Source organism: Osmerus mordax, chromosome 10 (assembly GCF_038355195.1).
Source record: "Osmerus mordax isolate fOsmMor3 chromosome 10, fOsmMor3.pri, whole genome shotgun sequence".
Classification (NCBI taxonomy): Eukaryota; Metazoa; Chordata; class Actinopteri; order Osmeriformes; family Osmeridae; genus Osmerus; species Osmerus mordax.
In genome coordinates this window covers 2347782-2369389 of record NC_090059.1, presented here as the reverse complement: position 1 = coordinate 2369389, position 21608 = coordinate 2347782, and the positions used below count along the sequence as shown (strand labels likewise).

Sequence of the window (21608 nt, the reverse complement as noted above, 5' to 3'; positions counted from 1 at the left end):
TCTCGTCACTAGTGGGTTTTCGGGTTGATCCGAGTCCTTTTGGCGAATGAGTTTACTGTAGGCTATTGTACTGTGAAGACATAGGGAGTGTATCCTACCTACATTAGGCTACCAAAACATCCCGCCTAACTCCACTTTTAAGTCCTGGGACCAGATTTTTTTTTTATATCAGCACATTGTGAACTAATCGCAGTATTTTAATATAAACGGTGTGATCATTTTGTATGTTTTTGTTAGTTTATGGTTTGCGTTTCAACACTCCGGGAGGGCAGAAATGGCGGCCAACATGTACCGGGTCGGAGGTATGTCAGTGTTTTTTTTTTTATGAAGGCGAAACACAATAATTGTTGTCTCTCGTAGCCAGTCCCTGTAGACGTTTTTGCTCGTGTATAGATGTAGTGGCATTGCCCATAAAACAGATACATTCTCGTGTAGTAGTTTGCAGCAATGTTTGTATTTTTTGTTTTTATGGGATTCAAATATGGGTCAGGCCTCACGTCTGTCGTGGCCAACTAGCTAGTAGCTAGCAAGCTAACATGCTGGCCATACAAAAACAAATCCAGTTAGCTTTTCTAAAAGCCCAATGTCCCATTTTATTGTGCATATTCCCCTACATGATCTCATACACACTGGTAGCATTGCACGGATTACCCTGTGCGTTGCTGGTTGTCTTCACCCATGTTGTTTAGGTGAGGTGCCTTTGTATATTGCCTCCTTTTTGGCACGCTTCCATTTATTGCAAGGTTTTACTGGTTAGCAATGACAATGCTAACTGTTCCCCCGAATTCACCTTATTTGCAGACTGGCTGCATTGAGAATAGTATATAACAATACCCAGATGTTTATGAGGGAGTATGGCGATAATGCTCGCCGTTAGCTACACCTGTGTTAGCTCATAGCTCTTACATGGAATTCCACACCATCGTATTCTTTCACAGAGTCGTTGTGGTGGGTGACTGATTACTTGCTACTTACTACGTTCTAAGTAACCTTCTATCGATAAACTTGCATTGCTAATAATTGCAATAGCAAAATATGCATAGTCAAGTACACAACGATCACGGCATGCACATAGCTAATAAACAGGAAATATATTTTACGGCGAGCGGTTGTAGTTGTAAGGTTGTTGTTAAATTGGCAACAATGAAGCCATTACAATGCTTTGGCTTTGCTAGGAAGTTTCGGAATGTTTGATCACATGATGTCCTCGCCGTTGTTTTTTTTAATAGCTTTTACTGCGCTGTTTTATGATCTTGCGGGGCAGAACTGTTGCTGTTTAACATTACTAGTACCCAGGAAGCCAGGGGAAGGCCGGTAGGACGTGTTTCGGTCATCTGAGTGCACATAAGAGTGATGCAGAACCCATAGCTTTATTTTGTCTGTCAGCTGGTTGTCATCACAGTTGTCATCACAGTTAGTGATTATAGGACATTATGTTTGATGACTACACTAACATACAGCGGTTTCCTGGAGTTTCATGTAGGCTATGTGTTTTTATCGTAATTCACCCATTCACATGTGTTATTTTACTTCAAATTCCTCTGTGTTTGTGTGTGCAAACTGTTTACCTATTAACTGTGTCGGAGGTGTTTCACTGATGACATTTGTACTGATTTCACCTTCTGTTTCAATGCAGACTACGTGTTCTTCGAGAATTCCTCCAGTAACCCTTACCTGATCCGCAGAATAGAAGAGCTCAACAAGGTAGTACTCAAGGGTGTGTGTGTGTGTGTGAAAGAGCACGAGGGAATGTTAGGACATAAGTGTACCTAGAAAGAAAAGGTGTAGCAGTTGCTAGTGTGCTTAGGGCAGAATATCTTAAATACCTGTTTAGTGTAGGTGGCACCCGCCTCTCCTACAGTACGGGCTATATGTGTGTTTGCCTGTAATATGAGACAAGGAGGCAGATGTTGACTGTGTGTGTGTGTGTGTGTGGGGGGGGGGGGATCTCTCCCTCTTCTCTTCTCAGTCCTATCACCAGTGTCTGCTTTTAATCTCATACTACTCAATTACTTTGTCTGGTTAATTAAGCTGCCAATCAGTCAAAGAGTATTTGACAGAGCACTCAGCCCACCATGGCAACATGGAGCATCACACACAGGGAAGACAGGCTTCTGGGGAATGCAAGGCTGCCTGTTAGAGGAGACAGTCTGAAATGACCTGCTCTGTCTGACTGTGTGTGTGTTTCTTTCAGACAGCCAGTGGGAATGTTGAAGCCAAGGTTGTGTGTTTCTACAGGAGGAGGGACATCTCACACAGCCTCATCCAGCTGGCAGACAAGCATGCAAGTCAGTGTCTCTCTGTGTGTGTCACAACTGTGTGCGTCAGTGTGAGGCTGGGTGTAACAGGTGTGTGTGTTTACAGAAGACCTGGAGGAGGAGAAGGAGTGTCCATCAGAGGCGGAGTTAACAGACAAACAGAAGCACCAGCTCCGCCACAGAGAACTGTTCCTGTCTCGTCAATATGAGAGTCTACCAGCCACACACATCAGGTACACACACACACACTCACGCATTAGGTACACACACACACACACGCATACTCACGCATTAGGTACACACACACACACACACTCACGCATTAGGTACCCACACATCAGATACACACACATACACTCACGCATTAGGTAAACACACACATTTAGTCATTTAGTCATTATCAGAGCGACTTACAGTAAGTACAGGGACATTCTCCCCGAGGCAAGTAGGGTGAAGTGCCTTGCCCAAGGACACAACGTCATTCGTCACGGCCAGGAATCGAACCGGCAACCTTCTGATTATTAGCCCGCTTCCCTGACCGCTCAGCCACCTGACTCCCTACACACATGCGTCAGATACACACACATCAGGTACACACACATCTGGTACACACACACACACATCAGGTACACACACACACATCAGGTACAAACACATCAGGCACACACACTCACTTACATCAGGTACACACACATCAGGTACACACACTCACATCAGGTCCACACACACATTTCTATTTTTTGTGTGCACTCGCAAACCCCATGTTTATAATTGTTCGCCGTAGCACTGCTGTTAGTTGCTTTTATTCTTGTAGTAAATCGAGCGGGTAAAACAGACAACATAGTACTTTTTCTAATTAATTATACAGTTCATGCACATGTACTTGTCGCATTTCACTCACACTGTCATGAGTAACATAATGTGTTCACGTTGCTATTCATCTTCCTCGTTCACACACTTTTATAAAAATAATCCATGATCTTGCCTTTTCTATTGTCCATGATCTGCCAATGGACAAGTACAATCACCAATTGAAATGTAATTAACCGAATTGATTCATTTATTATTTTTGCTGTTGTGTTACGTGGCGGTTAGCAGCTTAGGCCATTGACTCATCTTTGTCTCCGGCTCAGAAAGGTAGAGTTCCCTTTAGGTAGCATCTTCTTCGTCTTCCACGAACATTGCGTATAACGTCAAGATAGCCTAGCAGACTGGTGGCAAGACTGAAATAAATGCATGCAATTTTTGCATTCCTTTGTTTAGCACAACATTTCTCGTAGAAGGCTTATTGCGGAAAAGCCTTACGTGGGCAGTCAAAACTTTTTAATGCAGGAAGCACTCTGGGTACACACACACATATATATGGTGTAAACACACATCAGGTATACACACACAATGACTCCAACCTCCAGCTGTGATGCAGGCACTGCACATGAATACACACTCGGCTAACCATGAAAACTGTAGTCAGGCACTGCACTCCTCTCATCTCCCACTCTCCCCTCAAACTGCTCCCCCTGACCCTCCCCCTCCACTCCTACCACCCTTCTCTAACCACCCTGCTATTACCACCCTGCTCCTACCAAACTGCTCTTACCACCCTGCTCTTACCACCCTGCTATTACCACCCTGCTCCTACCAAACTGCTCTTACCACCCTGCTCTTACCACCCTGCTGCTACCACCCTGCTCTTACCACCCTGCTCTTACCACCCTGCTCTTACCACCCTGCTCTTACCACCCTGCTACTACCACCCTGCTCTTACCACCCTGCTCTTACCACCCTGCTGCTACCACCCTGCTCTTACCACCCTGCTCTTACCACCCTGCTCCTACCACCCTGCTCTTACCACCCTGCTGCTACCACCCTGCTCTTACCACCCTGCTCCTACCACCCTGCTCTTACCACCCTGCTCTTACCACCCTGCTCTTACCACCCTGCTCTTACCACCCTGCTCTTACCACCCTGCTCTTACCACCCTGCTCTTACCACCCTGCTCCTACCACCCTGCTCTTACCACCCTGCTGCTACCACCCTGCTCTTACCACCCTGCTCTTACCACCCTGCTCTTACCACCCTGCTGCTACCACCCTGCTCTTACCACCCTGCTCTTACCACCCTGCTGCTACCACCCTGCTCCTACCAAACTGCTCCTACCAAACTGCTCTTACCACCCTGCTCTTACCACCCTGCTGCTACCACCCTGCTCCTACCAAACTGCTCCTACCAAACTGCTCTTACCACCCTGCTCTTACCACCCTGCTGCTACCACCCTGCTCCTACCAAACTGCTCTTACCACCCTGCTCTTACCACCCCGCTCTTACCACCCTGCTCTTACCAAACTACTTCTAGGGGGAAATGCAGTGTGGCATTGTTGAACGAGACAGAAGCCGTCCTCTCCTACCTTGACAAAGAGGTGAGTCAGACGTCTGAACTGTTCACAGTAAAACAGATTCTCACTGATTGCATTGTCCACTTGTATTTGCCTGTGCACTACCTGTGTGTTGACTGAGTGTGTGTGTGTGTGTCTGTCTGCAGGATACATTCTTCTACTCTCTAGTGTATGACCCGACACAGAAGACGTTGCTGGCTGATAAGGGAGAGATCCGGGTGGGGCCACGCTTCCAGGCTGACGTACCAGAGATGTTACAGGAGGGTGAGCTATTCTCTCGCACTCTTGCGCTCTCTCTCTCGCTCTCTGACATTCACTCATTAAGTCTCTTTCTCATTCTCTCCCTCCCTCCCCCTGTCTGTCCCTGCCTGTGGTCTCCTAGACGAGGCAGATGAGAGAGACCAGTCCAAGCTGGAGGAGAAGTTGTGGGATCCACAGTGTCCTCTGAGCAGCAGACAGATCGACCAGTTCCTAGTGGTTGCACGGTAGGAAGCTGACCCCTGACCCCGGCCTCCACCCCTTACCCCGGCCAGGACCCCTGCCTCCACCACTGATCCCTGCCTCCACCCCTTACCCTAGCCTCCACCCCTTACCCTGGCCAGGACCCCTGCCTCCACCACTGATCCCTGCCTCCACCCCTTACCCTGGCCTCCAACCCTGACCCTAGCCTCCACCCCTGACCCCAGCCTGCACCCTTGACCACGGCATGCACCCCTGACTCCTGACCCTGCATACTTGCATAAGGGTGGGAATCTTTTGGTACCTAACGATTCGAATGGATTCTTGGGGTCACAATTCGATTAAAAATCGATTCACGATCCCCCCCCCCCACTCCTATACTTGCAGCAGTTCATATAACTGTCCTTCACTCCCATCCTCAAACCCTGACCACCACGTCTGCCTCCTGCGGTTGGCTCACAATGCTGTGTGTGTGTTTACAGGGCGGTGGGTACATTTGCGCGAGCTTTGGACTGCAGCAGCTCAGTCAGACAGCCTAGCTTACACATGAGTGCTGCTGCAGCATCACGAGACATCACACTGGTGAGACTCACACACACACACACACATGGACGCAGACACACACACGGACGCAGACACACATACACGCGGACACATACGGACACACACACACGGACACACACACACGCAGACACACGGACACACGCAGACACATACACGTAGACACACACACACACAGACACACACACACACACACAGACTGCAACCACGTAGCATCGCCTCAAGTTAAATAGCCAGTCGGCTGACGGGCTACCTTAACCCTAAACATGCCCTTCTACACGTATGCAGTTCCACGCAATGGACACGCTGCATCGCCATGGTTACGACCTGTCCAGCGCCCTGAGCGTGTTGGTGCCGGCAGGGGGTCCGGTGCTGTGCCGGGACGAGATGGAGGAGTGGAGTGCCTCCGAGGCCAGCATGTTCGAAGAGGCCCTGGAGAAATACGGCAAAGACTTCAACGACATCCGACAAGACTTCGTAAGTGTGTGTGTCTGAAAACCGCTACGCGCACGAGTCAAGGCATTGGCCGTGCGTGCGTGTGTGTGTGTGTTTCGGAGGCTGCGCTCGGAGTAATGAGTATTTATCTACAGTGTAGAGCCGGCCATCATTTCTTTGGTCTGCCAGCTCTGCTCATGAATACTCATGTTGGATATGGCACCCACACTGCAGAGTCAAGAATAACATCCATATTCTCTCTCTGTCCCTTTCTCTCTTTATCTCTCTTCCCGTCTCCCTCTCTCTCTCCGTCTCTCTCTTTTCATCTCTCTTTATCTCTCCCCCTGTCTTGCTACCTCTCTCTCCCTCCTCCTGTCTCTCTTCATCTCTCCCTCCCCCCCTTTGTTGTGTCTCTGCCCCCAGCTGCCCTGGAAGTCTCTGACCAGCATCATAGAGTACTACTACATGTGGAAGACAACAGACAGATATGTCCAGCAGGTGAGGCCATGGGGGTAGGGGCAGCTGGGGCCAGGCTAACACCGCCAGGCCAACACCACTAGGTTAACACCGCCAGGCTAACACCGCCAGGCTAACACCGCCAGGCTAACACCGCCAGGCTAACACCGCCAGGCCAACACTGCCAGGCTAACACCGCCAGGCTAACACCGCCATGCTAACACCGCCAGGCTAACACCGCCATGCTAACACCGCCAGGCCAACACCGCCAGGCTAACACCGCCAGGCTAACACCGCCATGCTAACACCGCCAGGCTAACACCGCCATGCTAACACCGCCAGGCCAACACCGCCAGGCTAACACCGCCAGGCCAACACTGCCAGGCTAACACTGCCAGGCTAACACCGCCAGGCTAACACCGCCATGCTAACACCGCCAGGCTAACACCGCCATGCTAACACCGCCAGGCCAACACCGCCAGGCTAACACCGCCAGGCTAACACCGCCATGCTAACACCGCCAGGCTAACACCGCCATGCTAACACCGCTAGGCCAACACCACTAGGCTAACACCACCAGGCAAACACAGCCTGTGTTCCTGCTCGGAGAGGCACGGAAAGCTCTCCAAGGTGACCTGACCTCAGTGAGTAGAAACCTGTGTCTGATCTCTCGTGTGTGTGTGTCCTTCTCTCTGAGCAGAAGAGGCTGAAAGCAGCAGAAGCAGAGAGCAAACTCAAGCAGGTTTACATCCCCACATAGTGAGTGACAAAACGACGCATGCGTCTGGGAACCTTGGTTACGTTACCTCAGGCAGCAGGAGGAAAGCTGCAGGAGTGTAACACGCTGCTTCTGTGTATCCACAGTAACAAGCCCAACCCCAATCAGATCTCTGTGACCAATGGGAAGATGGCGACAGTAAACGGGGCCGGGCCTGGAGCCTATCACACAGCAGGAAGTGGCACAGGAGGAGGAACAGGAGGAGGAACAGGAGGAGGAACGGGAGCAGCAGGAACGGGAGGAGCAGGAACGGGAGTAGGCAGAGCCTGTGAAACCTGCTACTGTAAGTGAGAGAGAGAGAGAGAGAGAGAGTGTGTGAGTGAGTGGGAGAGCAGTAGGTAAGGTAACAGATCGGGGTAGGAGGACCCAGAGCCAGGCACTGAGATCAGATCTGTTGATGAAGGAAGGAGGAAGTGTGGTTGATCAGCTCTGACACCAGCACAGCAACTCCCCCTTCCCTGTGTACGCTGGTTCACCAAGACTGTCTATCAGGAGTCATCCATCACCAAAACCTACCACTCTGCTGGGATTCTCACCACATACTGACCACATCCACTAAGACACATACACTATGCTAATGCTGCTTATTTCCTGTGCGTGTGTGTGTGTGTGTTCCCCAGCCATGCAGTCAGCCCAGTGGTACTCGTGGGGTCCTCCTAACATGCAGTGTCGCCTGTGTGTGTCCTGCTGGATGTACTGGAAGAAGTACGGTGGCCTGAAGATGCCAAGCAGAGCTGAGGGGCCCGAGGAGAGGACGTCCCCCACACCAACCACCAACGTAAGATCTCCCCAGCCCTGTCCCCCAGCACTGTCTCCCCGGACCCGTCTCCCCGGACCCGTCTCCCCGGACCCGTCTCCCCGGACCCGTCTCCCGGCCCTGTCTCCCCGGCCCTGTCTCCCCGGCCCTGTCTCCCCGGACCCGTCTCCCGGCCCTGTCTCCCCCGGACTCGTCTCCCCGGCCCTGTCTCCCCGGCCCTGTTTCCCTAGCCCTGTCTACCTGTCTCCCCAGCCCTTCTCCTTGTCTCCCCAGTCCTGTCTCCTTGTTTCCCCAGCCCTGTATCCCTGTCTCCCCAGCCCTGTCTTCTTGTCTCCCCAGCCCCGTCTTCTTGTCTCCCCAGCCTTGTCTCCCCAGCCCCGTCTCCTTGTCTCCCCAGCCCCGTCTCCTTGTCTCCCCAGCCCCATCTCATTGTCTCCCCAGCCCTGTCCTCCCAGCCCTGTCTCACCAGCCTTGTCTCCCCAGCTCTGTCTCCATGTCTCCCCAGCCCTGTCTCCTTGTCTCCCCAGCCCTGTCTCCCCAGCCCTGTCTCCCTGTCTCCCCAGCCCGGTCTCCCCAGCCCGGTCTCCCCAGCCCTGTCTCCCCAGCCCGGTCTCCTTGTCTCCCCAGCCCTGTCTTCCCAGCCCTGTCTCCCTGTCTCCCCAGCCCTGTCTTCCCAGCCCTGTCTCCTTGTCTCCCCAGCCCTGTCTCCCCAGCCCTGTCTCCCCAGCCCTGTCTCCCTGTCTCCCCAGCCCTGTCTCCTTGTCTCCCCAGCACTGTCTCCCTGTCTCACCAGCCCTGTCTCCCCAGCCCTGTGTCCCCAGCCCTTTCTCCCTGTCTCCCCAGCCCTGTGTCCCCAGCCCTTTCTCCCTGTCGCACTGTCTCCCCAGCACTGTCTCCCCAGCACTGTCTCCCTGTCTCCCCAGCACTGTCTCCCTGTCTCCCCAGCACTGTCTCCCTGTCTCCCCAGCCCTGTCTCCCTGTCTCCCCAGCCCTGTCTCCCCAGCCCTGTCTCCTTGTCTCCCCAGCCCTGTCTCCCTGTCTCCCCAGCCCTGTCTCCCCAGCCCTGTCTCCTTGTCTCCCCAGCCCTGTCTCCCCAGCCCTGTGTCCCCAGCCCTTTCTCCCTGTCTCCCCAGCCCTGTGTCCCCAGCCCTTTCTCCCTGTCTCCCCAGCCCTGTGTCCCCAGCCCTTTCTCCCTGTCTCCCCAGCCCTTCTCCTTGTCTCCCCAGTCCTGTCTCCTTGTTTCCCCAGCCCTGTATCCCTGTCTCCCCAGCCCTGTCTTCTTGTCTCCCCAGCCACGTCTTCTTGTCTCCCCAGCCTTGTCTCCTTGTCTCCCCAGCCCCGTCTCCTTGTCTCCCCAGCCCCATGTCATTGTCTCCCCAGCCCTGTCCTCCCAGCCCTGTCTCACCAGCCTTGTCTCCCCAGCTCTGTCTCCATGTCTCCCCAGCCCTGTCTCCTTGTCTCCCCAGCCCTGTCTCCCCAGCCCTGTCTCCCTGTCTCCCCAGCCCGGTCTCCCCAGCCCGGTCTCCCCAGCCCTGTCTCCCCAGCCCTGTCTCCTTGTCTCCCCAGCCCTGTCTCCCCAGCCCTGTCTCCCTGTCTCCCCAGCCCTGTCTTCCCAGCCCTGTCTCCTTGTCTCCCCAGCCCTGTCTCCCCAGCCCTGTCTCCCTGTCTCCCCAGCCCTGTCTCCCTGTCTCCCCAGCCCTGTCTCCTTGTCTCCCCAGCACTGTCTCCCTGTCTCACCAGCCCTGTCTCCCCAGCCCTGTGTCCCCAGCCCTTTCTCCCTGTCTCCCCAGCCCTGTGTCCCCAGCCCTTTCTCCCTGTCGCACTGTCTCCCCAGCACTGTCTCCCCAGCACTGTCTCCCTGTCTCCCCAGCCCTGTCTCCCCAGCCCTGTCTCCCCAGCCCTGTCTCCTTGTCTCCCCAGCCCTGTCTCCCCAGCCCTGTCTCCCCAGCCCTGTCTCCTTGTCTCCCCAGCCCTGTCTCCCCAGCCCTGTCTCCCTGTCTCCCCAGCCCTGTCTCCTTGTCTCACCAGCCCTGTCTCCCCAGCCCTGTGTCCCCAGCCCTTTCTCCCTGTCTCCCCAGCCCTGTGTCCCCAGCCCTTTCTCCCTGTCTCCCCAGCCCTGTGTCCCCAGCCCTGTGTCCCCAGCCCTTTCTCCCTGTCTCACCAGCCCTGTGTCCCCAGCACTGTCTCCCTGTCTCCCCAGCCTTGTCACCTCAGCCCTGTCTCCCCAGCCTCTCTACCAAGCAGCACCACTGTCCAGCACAGTCAATCTACCATGCATAAACTGGCAGACAGTTGTATTGCTCTTCCAGTGTTTGTGTCTTTCAACTATTTTATTACACTTTCTTCTGTCTCTCTGTCTGTCTCTTTCTGTCTCTCTTGCTGTTTCTCTTTCTCTCTCTGTCTCTCTCCCTCCAGGAGCCTCGTTCGCGAGGTCACGGGCCCCGCCAGTCCAGTCACATGGTCCCGGTGCGTAACAGTGGCAGCCCCAAGTCGTCCATGAAGACCAAGCAGGCGTTCTTGCTGCAGGCCACACGCCTCACCAAGCTGGCCAGGCACATGTGCCGTGACCTCATCCGGCTGCGCCGTGCCGCGCGACGCCCCTTTGTGCCCATTAACTGTGGGGCCATAAAGGCAGAGTGTAAGAGCTCTTTCAATTCCTAACTTCCGCTCTGTCACACACACGTTCATACAAACACACTTAAACTCACACCAGGCCCTTTTCATCCTGGCGTCCCCCCCGCCCGCCCACACACACACCTCTCCCCCCTCCCACTGCTGCTCCATCGCCCACCGACCCCCCCCCCCCCCCCCCCGGTCTGTCTCTCTTTCTGTTTTTATTATTATTGTTATATAATTATTATTATTGTTTTTGTATTCTTCCCCCCCTCCCCCTGTTTCCAATAAAGACTGCCTGTCCTCATAAGTATTTGAGTTCTGATCATATTTTCATTTTTCTGTTTTTCTCATTACGGTCTTAAATCACTGTGAGCTCAAAGTTTCCATCACTGACAGTTGTGTAAAACCTCAAAGAGATGCCTTAGTCCAGGGGAGGGCAGAGCTCAGGGGTTAACTTCAATCTGGAAACTTTAACCCCCTCCTGTACTGTGTGTCCTTGGACAAAAGTGTAAATAAATGCATTTATTTATATATTAGTTATTCAAGGATGACCGTCCCCCCAACACACACAGCAACACAAACATAATCAGCGCTCTTCCTATGACTGACTGTAGATGATAGTGACTTCCATATTGTAGTTTGAGCTGTATATTTCCAGGCTTGATGGAGGAGGCATATTTTAAGAGATGGTCTAAGAGATGCTCTATTTTGCACAGCGCCCCCTGGGGGTGGCCAGCCCAACCTGTGCTGGTGGGGCCGAAGCGCCTGGTTAAACTGGGAACGTTTCAACCTGTTCAGATGGATAACCAAGCCTAGGGCTCAGCTCACTGCTGTGTGTGCGGGAGTGTGTGTGTGTTGGATTTATGAGCCTCAGTGCACAAATTAGTGCTTCCCATGCTTGTCATAGTGTGAGTGTGTGTGTGTGTATGTGTGAAAAGGAGAATGTATTGTAATCAGGGATGGATTGAGACCAGTTATTCAGTTCCTACCTCTTCCAGGATAGAAGCATAAGCAGGCAGAGTTGGGGTAAATGTGTCAGTCAGTGGTGGAACAGGACTGGCAGGTTCAGCCACAGACCTGCTCCTCTTCACATGGAATATCTCCACACCATCCATTCATCCCCTCCTGAGTTTGACGTTTGTGTCCTTCTTGATTTGTTACCGTAGTAACCCCCTACCTACATGCTTCCGTACATGTAAGAACCTTCGCCTGTCACATGGTGGGTTTCATCCAATAGGTTTACTCTCACCTCTCAGCTCTTTTCCATTTCTACTCTCTAACCAGGCTTGCAATACCTTCACCCCTCTCTCTGTCTCTCTCTCCTCTCTGTCTGTGTCTGTCTCTCTGTCGCTCTCTCTCTGTGTGAATGTGAGAGTAGTATTCTAATAAAGTCACAGCTGAAACCATCCTATCCGAGTCCTTGTGCTTCATGTGTCTGTGTATCTGTCCATCACGTCGCCACACTCACCGATTTGGCTGTTCAGACCAGAGGAGCAGGAAGGGCCCGCCCCCTACTACAGCATGGGCTCTACCTGCCTGTCACCATCCCACCTCAACCACCCCCTCCCATCCTCTGTGCTTGTGCTGTGGGGTGTGTGAGTACGTGTGCATGCCCGCATGTGTGTGCAGAACAAGGTATGTATTCAGCGTGTTTGCATGTGCGTGTGGGCGCCTATACTTCCTGCGTGTCACCTTTACACCAGATAGGCTGACTCGTTTAATAGCGGATGAAAACTAAATATGAAATACATTTTTGTTTTAAGGTTGCAAGATTGAATAATGTTACTGAACATAAATTTGAATTGAGTGTTTTTATCAGAAGTCCTGAACTGAAATAACTGGATAAAAACTTCTTGCACTTTAAGTCTATCACTAGAGATTATTCATGAAGGAAAAATGGAAATGATGAGTTGTATAACCTGTGGGGCTAGTCAAAAGAAGGGCCAAGGGTTCTGCAAAAACATAGATACAACAGTGGATAAGAGAAGTTAATATTATAAATACAATATCACTTCTGTAAATTTGGAATATAATCCTGTACTTCTGTGAGGTACATGGGGAACCGGCTCCATCAAGGTGTGTGCTGGTTTGGAGAGGTGATTCCGTGCGTGTGTGTTTGTGTATCCAGATATGTTGCGAGTGTCGGAGGGTCAAGGGGGCAGGCCGCCCAGGATCCGGACCGTTCCGAGAAGCACCCTCACCAGCGTTGTGCAGTTCCTAGGTAACACACAAACACACAGAGGTTAGACATGTCAGCACCATGTGGTGTCTGGAACAGTCCGTGTTGTTGTTCCAGAGTCTCGCCCGGCCGCTCCGGCGCTGCGCTCTTACCGCACGCCCGGCCTGCAGGCCCCTCCCCCCCGCCGCCTGCTCTCCTCCCTCCCCCATGGACCCCACGGCATGCTGGGAAAGAGGAGCTACCACCACCACAGCAGGATGGAACAGGAGAAAGGCTCAGGTGACACACACACACACACTGCATACAGATGTAACAGATGTAGTCGCGTTGCTTGTCAAGGCTGCTTTCTCCCAATCTTGCCCATACTTGGATTCGAACTCGGGTCTTCGACTCACAAGCGCGACCACCACCTTTACAAACACTTCTTTAACCTGCTAAGCCTAACTAGCTAAAACTAGCTGTTGGATGGTGCGGGTGTGCGGTGTTTATACTGAGGAGTGAGTGTAACCAGTTCAACTCGGTTACACAAACACGAACTGTGGTAGAAATGACTCGTTATTCTAATTGTTCTCTCCGTCTGCCCTGCCACAGAGAACCAGGGCCCCACGCCCGGCCCCACGCCCGGCCCCATGCCCGGCCCCGCCTCGGGTCCAGTCCTGGTGTGTAGCGCCTCAAACCACTTCCAGCCTCCTCATTTTCACGGGCTAATCAGTAAACGCTCCTCGTCGACAGTGATGTGCTGACACGACGCCATGTCTTGTGTGTGTCCTTCTGATTGGCTGTCACCAGCACAACGGGCGTAGCAGTAGTGGGAGCAGTTCCAGGGGCGGGGTGATGATGCGGAAAAGACGCCCTAACTGGATCGACGCCCCCGATGACAGCTTCTTCCTGGTCACCAGGGAGACAAGGTAGGTGTGGCCAAGCTTCCTCCGTGCCCTCTTATTGGACGCTGGCTTGTCTCTGTGTGAGTGAATGGGAGGCGGATGGCTGGTGTCTGACTGACAGCCGACTGCGTGTATGAAGCACCAGACAGGCCTTGATAGAGAGAGCCACAGAGGGGAGATGCGTTTATCAAACAGTGAACAAAGCAGACCTCACTGGCAATATAACTAAAGAATTCCACAGTAGCAGGCTAGTGAGCTGAGAATAGACCTATAAATGGGTTCAGGTTCATCTACCGTGTTTCTCACGAAAGCTCTGTTACGGTGAAGAAAGAGACTCCACGGGTTTCCACAAACACTCTCTCCAAAGCTTAGATACTCTGGCACACATATTTCGAAGTCTTTCCACTCATGCTACCGTACAAGCACACACACACGCCAGACAGACATGCATGTAGACATCCTGGCCTGATCCCTGACCTCTGACCTCTCGTGTGCCCTGTCTTGGGGTGAGCGCGTGTTGTCCCTGCCTGTGAGTGACTGGCTGCTTGTCTCATTTCAGTGCTGCAGCTGTTAGACACCTTCTCACGGTAAGCCCTCTATCCTGCACACACACACACACACATACACACAAGAATACACATTCAGAAGCACAAGTTGACCCTGGTAACCTGTGGAGTCTCACAGTGTATTCACCTTTCAGATTCTGAAAGTAGTAGTTAACAGTACTATCTTACTGGATGTAACATATAATACAAACACCTTACTAACTGTTCAGCTCGGATGTTGTAACTGTGACATGGGTTAGCGGTATTTGTGGGTTTTTAGACACACACACTTTAGTTGAGCCATATGTACTGCGTGTATGAATGAATTGTTGTTTGGGTAATGAAAGAAGGAGGATTTGGCCTTGTGATTTGGTACTAGGAGTGTGTCCTAAGGGAGCCTGACACCATGTCCCTCTCTCCAGCCTCCATCCAGTTTCTCTCCCTCTCTCTAGCCTCTCTCCCTCTCTCCAGCCTCCATCCAGCCTCTCTCCCTCTCTCCAGCCTCTCTCCCTCTCTCCAGCCTCCATCCAGTTTCTCTCCCTCTCTCTAGCTTCTCTCCCTCTCTCCAGCCTCCATCCAGCCTCTCTTCCTCTCTCCAGCCTCTCTCCCTCTCTCCAGCCTCCATCCAGCCTCTCTTCCTCTCTCTCCAGCCTCTCTCCCTCTCTCCAGCCTCCATCCAGCCTCTCTTCCTCTTTCCAGCCTCTCTCCCCCTCTCCAGCCTCCATTCAGCCTCTCTTCCTCTCTCCAGTCTCTCCCTCTCCTCCAGCCTCCATCCAGCCTCTCTCCCTCTCCCTCTTTGGATTTAGAGGCTAGCTTGCCTGAGAGGAAGCAGACTCCCAGCTTGACTCTGGGTGTAAATACAATTACAACATTACTGGACCACCATATCAATTAACCTGTGTGCGTGTACATGTCTGTGTCTGTGGGTCTGTGTGTGTGAGTGTTTGTATGAATGTATGTATGTGGATCTGTGTGCATATATGTTATTTGTGTGTGCGTGCCTATGGACACTAAGTTAGTGTGTGGGTTTGTATACGTGTGTGTTTGATATGCTGACTCTGTTGATAGTGTTTCTATGTTTCTGACCAGAGACAGAAAAAGAAAACACTGTTCTGAGTTAGGAGAGGGTTGTGACAGAACCAACCAGGGGCAGCTACCCAAGCCTGAGCCTATGTTTCCCAGAATAACTCATTAATTACGTCCACTATGCTAATCTTTTTCATCTGGTAGGCTAGCACTAACGACAGAAGATAGAGATGTCCCCCTCGCCTCCTTCCTGTGGTGAGCAGGAAACACGCTCTGACAGAAAGGGGGAGGGATGGGGTGAAGGGTGGGGTGAAGAGGGGCGGGTGGGGTGGAGAGGGAGGGGGTTGAGTGAAAGGTTGGAGAAGGGAGACTGGAAGGAGCTGAGAGGAAAAAGCAGAGGGAGAGTGGTGGTGTTTGTGTGCAGAGTTTGACGTCTGAATGATGGAGGCAGATTGAGCTGTAACATGAACAGAACATGAGCCCCCGTGTGCTACAATCCAGTCACATTGAAACTCCTTTCATCTATTCTGAAATCATTTCACATCTCTGAGAGAAGGGATGTATATTTATTTCAGTTTTATATCATTTGCAGAGATATGGAGTGACAAATCTGCCCTCTCTAAATCTGCAACCCTGGACAGCAGTATGTTACCTCTTTGCTGGCACAAATGGAAACAGGGGCATTAATTGAGTTGTGCGTCACAATCATGCATTGTCCCTGATAAGGTCATTCTAATTACTGAACCCCATTCACACTCAGAAGTAGGAGATTTTCTTCTGGGTTTTTCAATTTGGAGAGATGAACAACAAACCTGTTAGAGCCCTTGTGCCACGGGGGGGAAGAGAGAGGAGGGAGAGGGAAGGAGAGAGCGAGGAAGAGAGAGAAACAGAGAGCTAGAGAGGGAGAAGGAGAGAGAGAAACCGAGCTAGAGATGAGGGAGAGCCTGTCAGAGTGCTTGTTCTGTGGGGGTAGAGAGAAAGGGAGACAAAGACAGAGAGAGGGGGAGAGAGAGAAAAGAGAGAGAGAGAAAAGAGAGAGAGAGGGGGGGGGGGGAGAGTGAGAGATGCTGTTGTTTGTGTCATGGTTCCTGGTTGGTGGTGCTGACGCTGCAGACTGTGTGTTCCACAGGAGGGCCAGACGCCTGCTGTCCAGGTCCCAGCTGAGACGCGCCTGTCGGCAGCCCTGTGAACAGATCACCCTCCGCAGGGTCTCCCAGGCCCCGCCGCAGGGGCCCGTCCTCGCCCCCCCACACCCGCACCCCAGCTTGAGGATGAGGGGGCCCATCGTCATCCACGACTGACTCGCTCCGGTCGCTCAGGCCCTTCTCCCCACACCCACCCCCTCTGGAATCACCCACCAACCACCCTGGCATCAAGAGGATTTACTACCTAATACAAACTACTGATGTGGTGCCCACCTATAACTTTCTAACCACTGGGACAGGGGGGAGGGGACGAGGTGCGTGTGTGCATGTGTATGATCATGCTTGTGTCTGTGTTTGCCGCTCTGCTTTATGAGAACAGACACGATGAAGGATCATTCTGGTGTTTTTTTACTTCCGTACATGCTAAATGGCCGTGAGTTGTGAGGCTGTCTCAGTTTGTATCAAGCAGGTCAACCATCTGACTTTGGCATGGTTGTCATCATGTTGCCCAAGATTCCTGACAGGCCACTGTCGTGGAAACAACCAATCAGACTGATCCAACTGCATTTAAAGAAACAACTGCATTATTAAGTAGGCTGAGCACAGACCTATAACTGTGCTAAATACATAGATACTGGATTACTGATCCTCAGTCCTGAGCAAATGACCCCATAATGATCATCAACATTATCTATCTCTTCTCTTGTACCTTTTCAGACTGTAGTTAATCTGCCCAGATGGAATTAACTGCCCAAGCTAGCAATGCAGACAGCGAGCAAAGACACATCTCACACCATGTGGGCCTCGTTCATAAGATTGTGTATCGCATACTCATTGTATATTCCACCCATTCTCTTTCTATCGGCTCCTAGCCTGGTCATAGATGACAGCACTTTCGCAGTAAAGGGCACAGGGCTCCTACTTCTTTCACTGGCACCGCCGCATGTATTTGAGGCAAGCCTCTACTGGCCAATTAACGGTTTCTCTTCATTAAGAATGTTTACTTTGGTGTTTCCTATATGTCATGTGTTGACCTGAGATTCAGCTGAATAAAAACCAACACTACACTGATTGTGATGGTATGCACGTATCCACAGAATGTAATGTAATGTATATTTAATAGCGTGTAATACTGTTGATTGTATCCCAGCCTTCTCCCTCCCTTTTTCTGTCAGGGATTGTGACTGATAGTCCTGCGTGGGATGGAAAGCAGTCTCCGACCATTAATACCACAGAAACAGACATCTACAATACCACATTGCGGCATATTAAGGATGACTCTTCAATCATGTGACACAAATTATAAAACAACACAATGCTTGTCAAAGTGGTTGAGAGAGAGAGAACGAGACAGGTCATTAATCCGAGACTAATATGAATGTTGTTTTGAAGATCGTGTGTGTTTGCTGTGTGGAAAAAATATGAAAGATTAATGTATGGATTAGAACAGATCATTGGAAAATTTAATGGGATGAAAAAAGAGTACTAGAGAAGTAATGCATCATTAGTTTAAATAACCCACAAGGCAAAGGTAATAGTACCTATTGACTGAATGTGGTGACAGTGTCTTTAGCTACCTATCACCATTTGTTTGAGTGATGGCTTTGCTTTGTATTCCCAGGTTGAATTAGCTGTAGGTTCAGACGGATCTGGGGAGCCTAGGTCTAATACCAATCATAACACCCAGTATAGAACTGGACATATAGTAATAAAAACAGAACAAAATAACACTACCAGAAATGTATGTATAGATGAATGTCCCTTTTAATTGCAACATCATAAAATCTATTTATGACGTGCAGCGGCGTAGCTCCAGTGGCGCAATCGGTTAGCGCGCGGTACTTATATGACAGTGTCCAGCTGAGCGATGCCGAGGTTGTGAGTTCGAGCCTCACCTGGAGCAGAGAATTTTTAACCGGCTATTTACAGACCAAGTGACTCAAACTTCCCTGTATATATTTACAACATCTACGTATAGATATTGACTGTTCTTAAACCGGAATTAGATCGCTGAAACCTAAGTATTAGTTAGGCCGCAAGGTGAACCACGAAAAGTCTTTTAGAAAATGATTCCCGCTCCACAGTCTGGCATCTACACAATCTTTAGCTCATAAAAAAGAACGAGTCGTGCTAAGCTACCAAAAAAAAGTTCGTCGCTGAAATTCCAGTCGATTGTCGATGCGTCTATGTTTTATGCAGAACTAGTTTCTTTAGAACGTAATAGGATTTTGGTGGCACGGTTCGACACGTGATCGTTCTACACCAATAAGGTAGCTGCTTTTTGTCAACATGGATGGATATGTTTGGCAAATAGAGGATGGGACCTTGCACGTAACAGAAATTCGGCCCCTGACAGTGTTTTGCATGTGATACACTGCGGCTGCAAAAGTGCGTGTGAGACAGGCAGATGTTCATGTTTTTCTGCAGGACTGTGTTGCACAGACTTATGTCGTTGTTGTAATTGTGCCAACACAAAAGAAACTGAGGAACTGGAAGATAACTGTCCTGACACTGACAGTGAGGACTGAGTGTCCTTAATCTGTTATTCCTTATTGTGTTTTGTACAGTTTTATATATCATATTTCATATTTTTCATTACGATTGTTTTTATGGTTGATCAGTGTTTTCATTTGTGGAAGAATGAATGAATGTTACAACAACGACATAAGTCTGTCTGCCCCCCCCCCCCCCCCCCCCCCCCAGGTTAATGTAATAGCCTAGTTTAACAACTAATGTAATATTGCACATATTTTCGTACTATTTCCCCTAAAGCAATAAGGTTAGGCTACTTAGAGACCTTCCACTCATAAAGTGTTCTAAATGGCATAAATGCTGCCAATTATTAATTGACGTATTAATAATTGACGTTGGTCAGTAGCCTAGCTTATCGATTAAGGTACTCGAAAGCATGTACACTGTCTGCTTCATTTGAGCTTGATAGGCTAAGCATTCTGTAGCAAATAATAACAATAAACCCACTATTAATTAAAACTACTTCTGCATAGTTGCACCGAAAATACAAACGTAAGCAAAGGCAGCAATCGCTATCGAATCAACAGACATGTGCAATTTAGCTAGCAGGGGAATACAAACAACGAAGATCACCAGTTAACTTAATTTAAATTAGCAAGAATATAGACAAATACAATAACAGGCTTAAATTAACTGACAAGTTAGCTATACGACTTCTCAAAGACGCACAATCTCAACTGCGGTGTGAAGCGCGACATGCTATTCTTCGACATGCACTCTGCGTTCACACTGCAGCGTTTTTTAACGCTCTGCATCGCTCGCCTTCCCACAGTACACCACGTTCGGGGGCGTGTTAGACAAGTTAATACAGAGTTGTAGTTCTCTAAGGTCACTGTTGTAGTCATGGCCAAGCGTGCAGATTTGGATTCATGTACTCACAATATCGATCAAAATACCACTTTTACACAACATGTATGTAAGTGAAAGATTTTACTAGTGCAAGATTACAGTAGAATACATGTTACGCCACCGGTCACTCAACCAGTCGTTTGTAGGCTGGGCTAGCGAGCTAGCAGTGGCACAGAACAGTCACGTAATGTGACGAGACTGAATTTAAAAGTAGGCTATAAAAACACACTAGGAACAATGACGACATCGGCAACCATGCACCATGCATTATTAGTTTAATGGAATCTTTAAATTCAGGCTCGTCACATTAGTAACTTTGTTCTGAACAGAACTGGGTGTGCAGACACATACGAAAAGTTTCTCCTCCATCTTGAAATTGTGAAACCTAGAAATGTTTATCATGACCAACGGTTGCTATGTTACAAGAAACAAGAAACCAACCCGATTGGCCAACGCTAGCGTTTTCACGCTCCTCATTTACATAAAGTTGAGAAAATCCAACTTGCAACGCTCCGCTCCGCTCCGTTATGTTTATTACAAAATAAACATAGAGGAAACAAACGTGCAAGGTCCCATCCTCTATTTGACAACCATATCCATCCGTGTTGACAAAAACAGCTACCTTATTGGTGTAGAAGGATCATGTGTCGAACCGTGCCACCAAAATCCTATTACGCTCTGAAGAAACTAGTTCTGCATAAAACATAGACGCATCGACAATCGACTCTAATTTCAGCGACAAACTTTTTTGGTAGCTTAGCAGGACTCTTTTTTGAGCTAAAGATTGTGTAGATGCCAGACTGTGGAGCGGGTTGAAACGATAACAGGGTTCACTTTACAGCCTAAGTGTGGATCGATGGATTACAGATTTTTGTAGTCCAGAAACACTTTCTGTCCTTTCATTTCAAAGCGGACTTCTTTCAGTTCTTTTTCAGACATGCTTAGTTTCAGACTTGGCGAAACATTGTTGCACAGCACCGCCTGTAGGTTAGTATGATGGTTGTCATCCATTGTTTCATAAGATATCAAATATTAACCAGCAGAGGGCAACGATTCCTCACTATATTCAGTCTGTTCAAACCAAGGTGAGTGAAACCCTTCGACTTGAAAGGTCAATTGAAAAAGAAAAAATGAAACTATTGAAGATTGTATGAGTTATACCGCACGACAGATGGAGTCAAATTTAAGAATAGTAAAAAATAGTAAAAAAACATGAACTATAATAATAATTTGAAAATTTGACAGAAAGAATTCAGAAAAAATTCTGAAGCTGAGAAAAATGGGTTTGCTTGTTGATAAATGTACCAATGGATAGGAAATATAATTAATACAACTGCTCAATTCCTTCAATGTCTTCCCTGTATTGTTAGACAAAGCATCTTGCCTGCACGGAAAAGACTATAACCAAAATGCCAGATTGATTGAAGATAAATCTAAGCTTGTAAATACATATTTTGCATTCCTCGTGGGTGATGTATTAGTGTGTGTGTGTGTGAGTGTGAATGAAGGGGATCTGTCCCCCTAAGCTCTGTAAGCTGGGAATGAACAAGCAGAAGATTGCTGTAATGATGTGACCTAGATGTCCCAGTGCTGATCTCTGGGCTGAAAAAAATGAGAGTGCCGTTCAATACCCAGCACCCCCCCCCCCCCCCCCCCCCCCCCGCCCCCCATGCATCTGGGCCAGGACACAATCTGTGGGCCTTTATCAGCAGGAGTCTGGGGTAGGCTGTGTGTG

The 21608-nt window shown here is 49.9% G+C and overlaps 1 protein-coding gene and 1 non-coding gene across 2 annotated transcripts; both read left to right on the top strand.

The window, feature by feature from the left end:
- The first annotated feature begins 73 nt into the window (after window positions 1–73).
- On the top strand, window positions 74–16648 carry mta3 (metastasis associated 1 family, member 3). Its single transcript, XM_067245041.1, has 19 exons — window positions 74–302; window positions 1637–1704; window positions 2195–2288; window positions 2365–2491; window positions 4612–4675; window positions 4798–4915; window positions 5034–5136; window positions 5593–5692; window positions 5960–6148; window positions 6530–6604; window positions 7263–7321; window positions 7427–7623; window positions 7961–8118; window positions 10513–10735; window positions 12842–12934; window positions 13010–13171; window positions 13484–13551; window positions 13682–13800; window positions 16477–16648. The coding sequence occupies exons 1-19, from the start codon at window positions 275–277 to the stop codon at window positions 16646–16648; spliced, it is 2217 nt and encodes a 738-aa protein (XP_067101142.1). The 5' UTR covers window positions 74–274.
- A 1653-nt stretch (window positions 16649–18301) lies between these two features.
- Window positions 18302–18395, top strand: trnai-uau (transfer RNA isoleucine (anticodon UAU)). Its single transcript has 2 exons — window positions 18302–18339; window positions 18360–18395. It is a non-coding gene; the product is annotated as a tRNA-Ile (tRNA).
- The last annotated feature ends 3213 nt before the right edge of the window (window positions 18396–21608 follow it).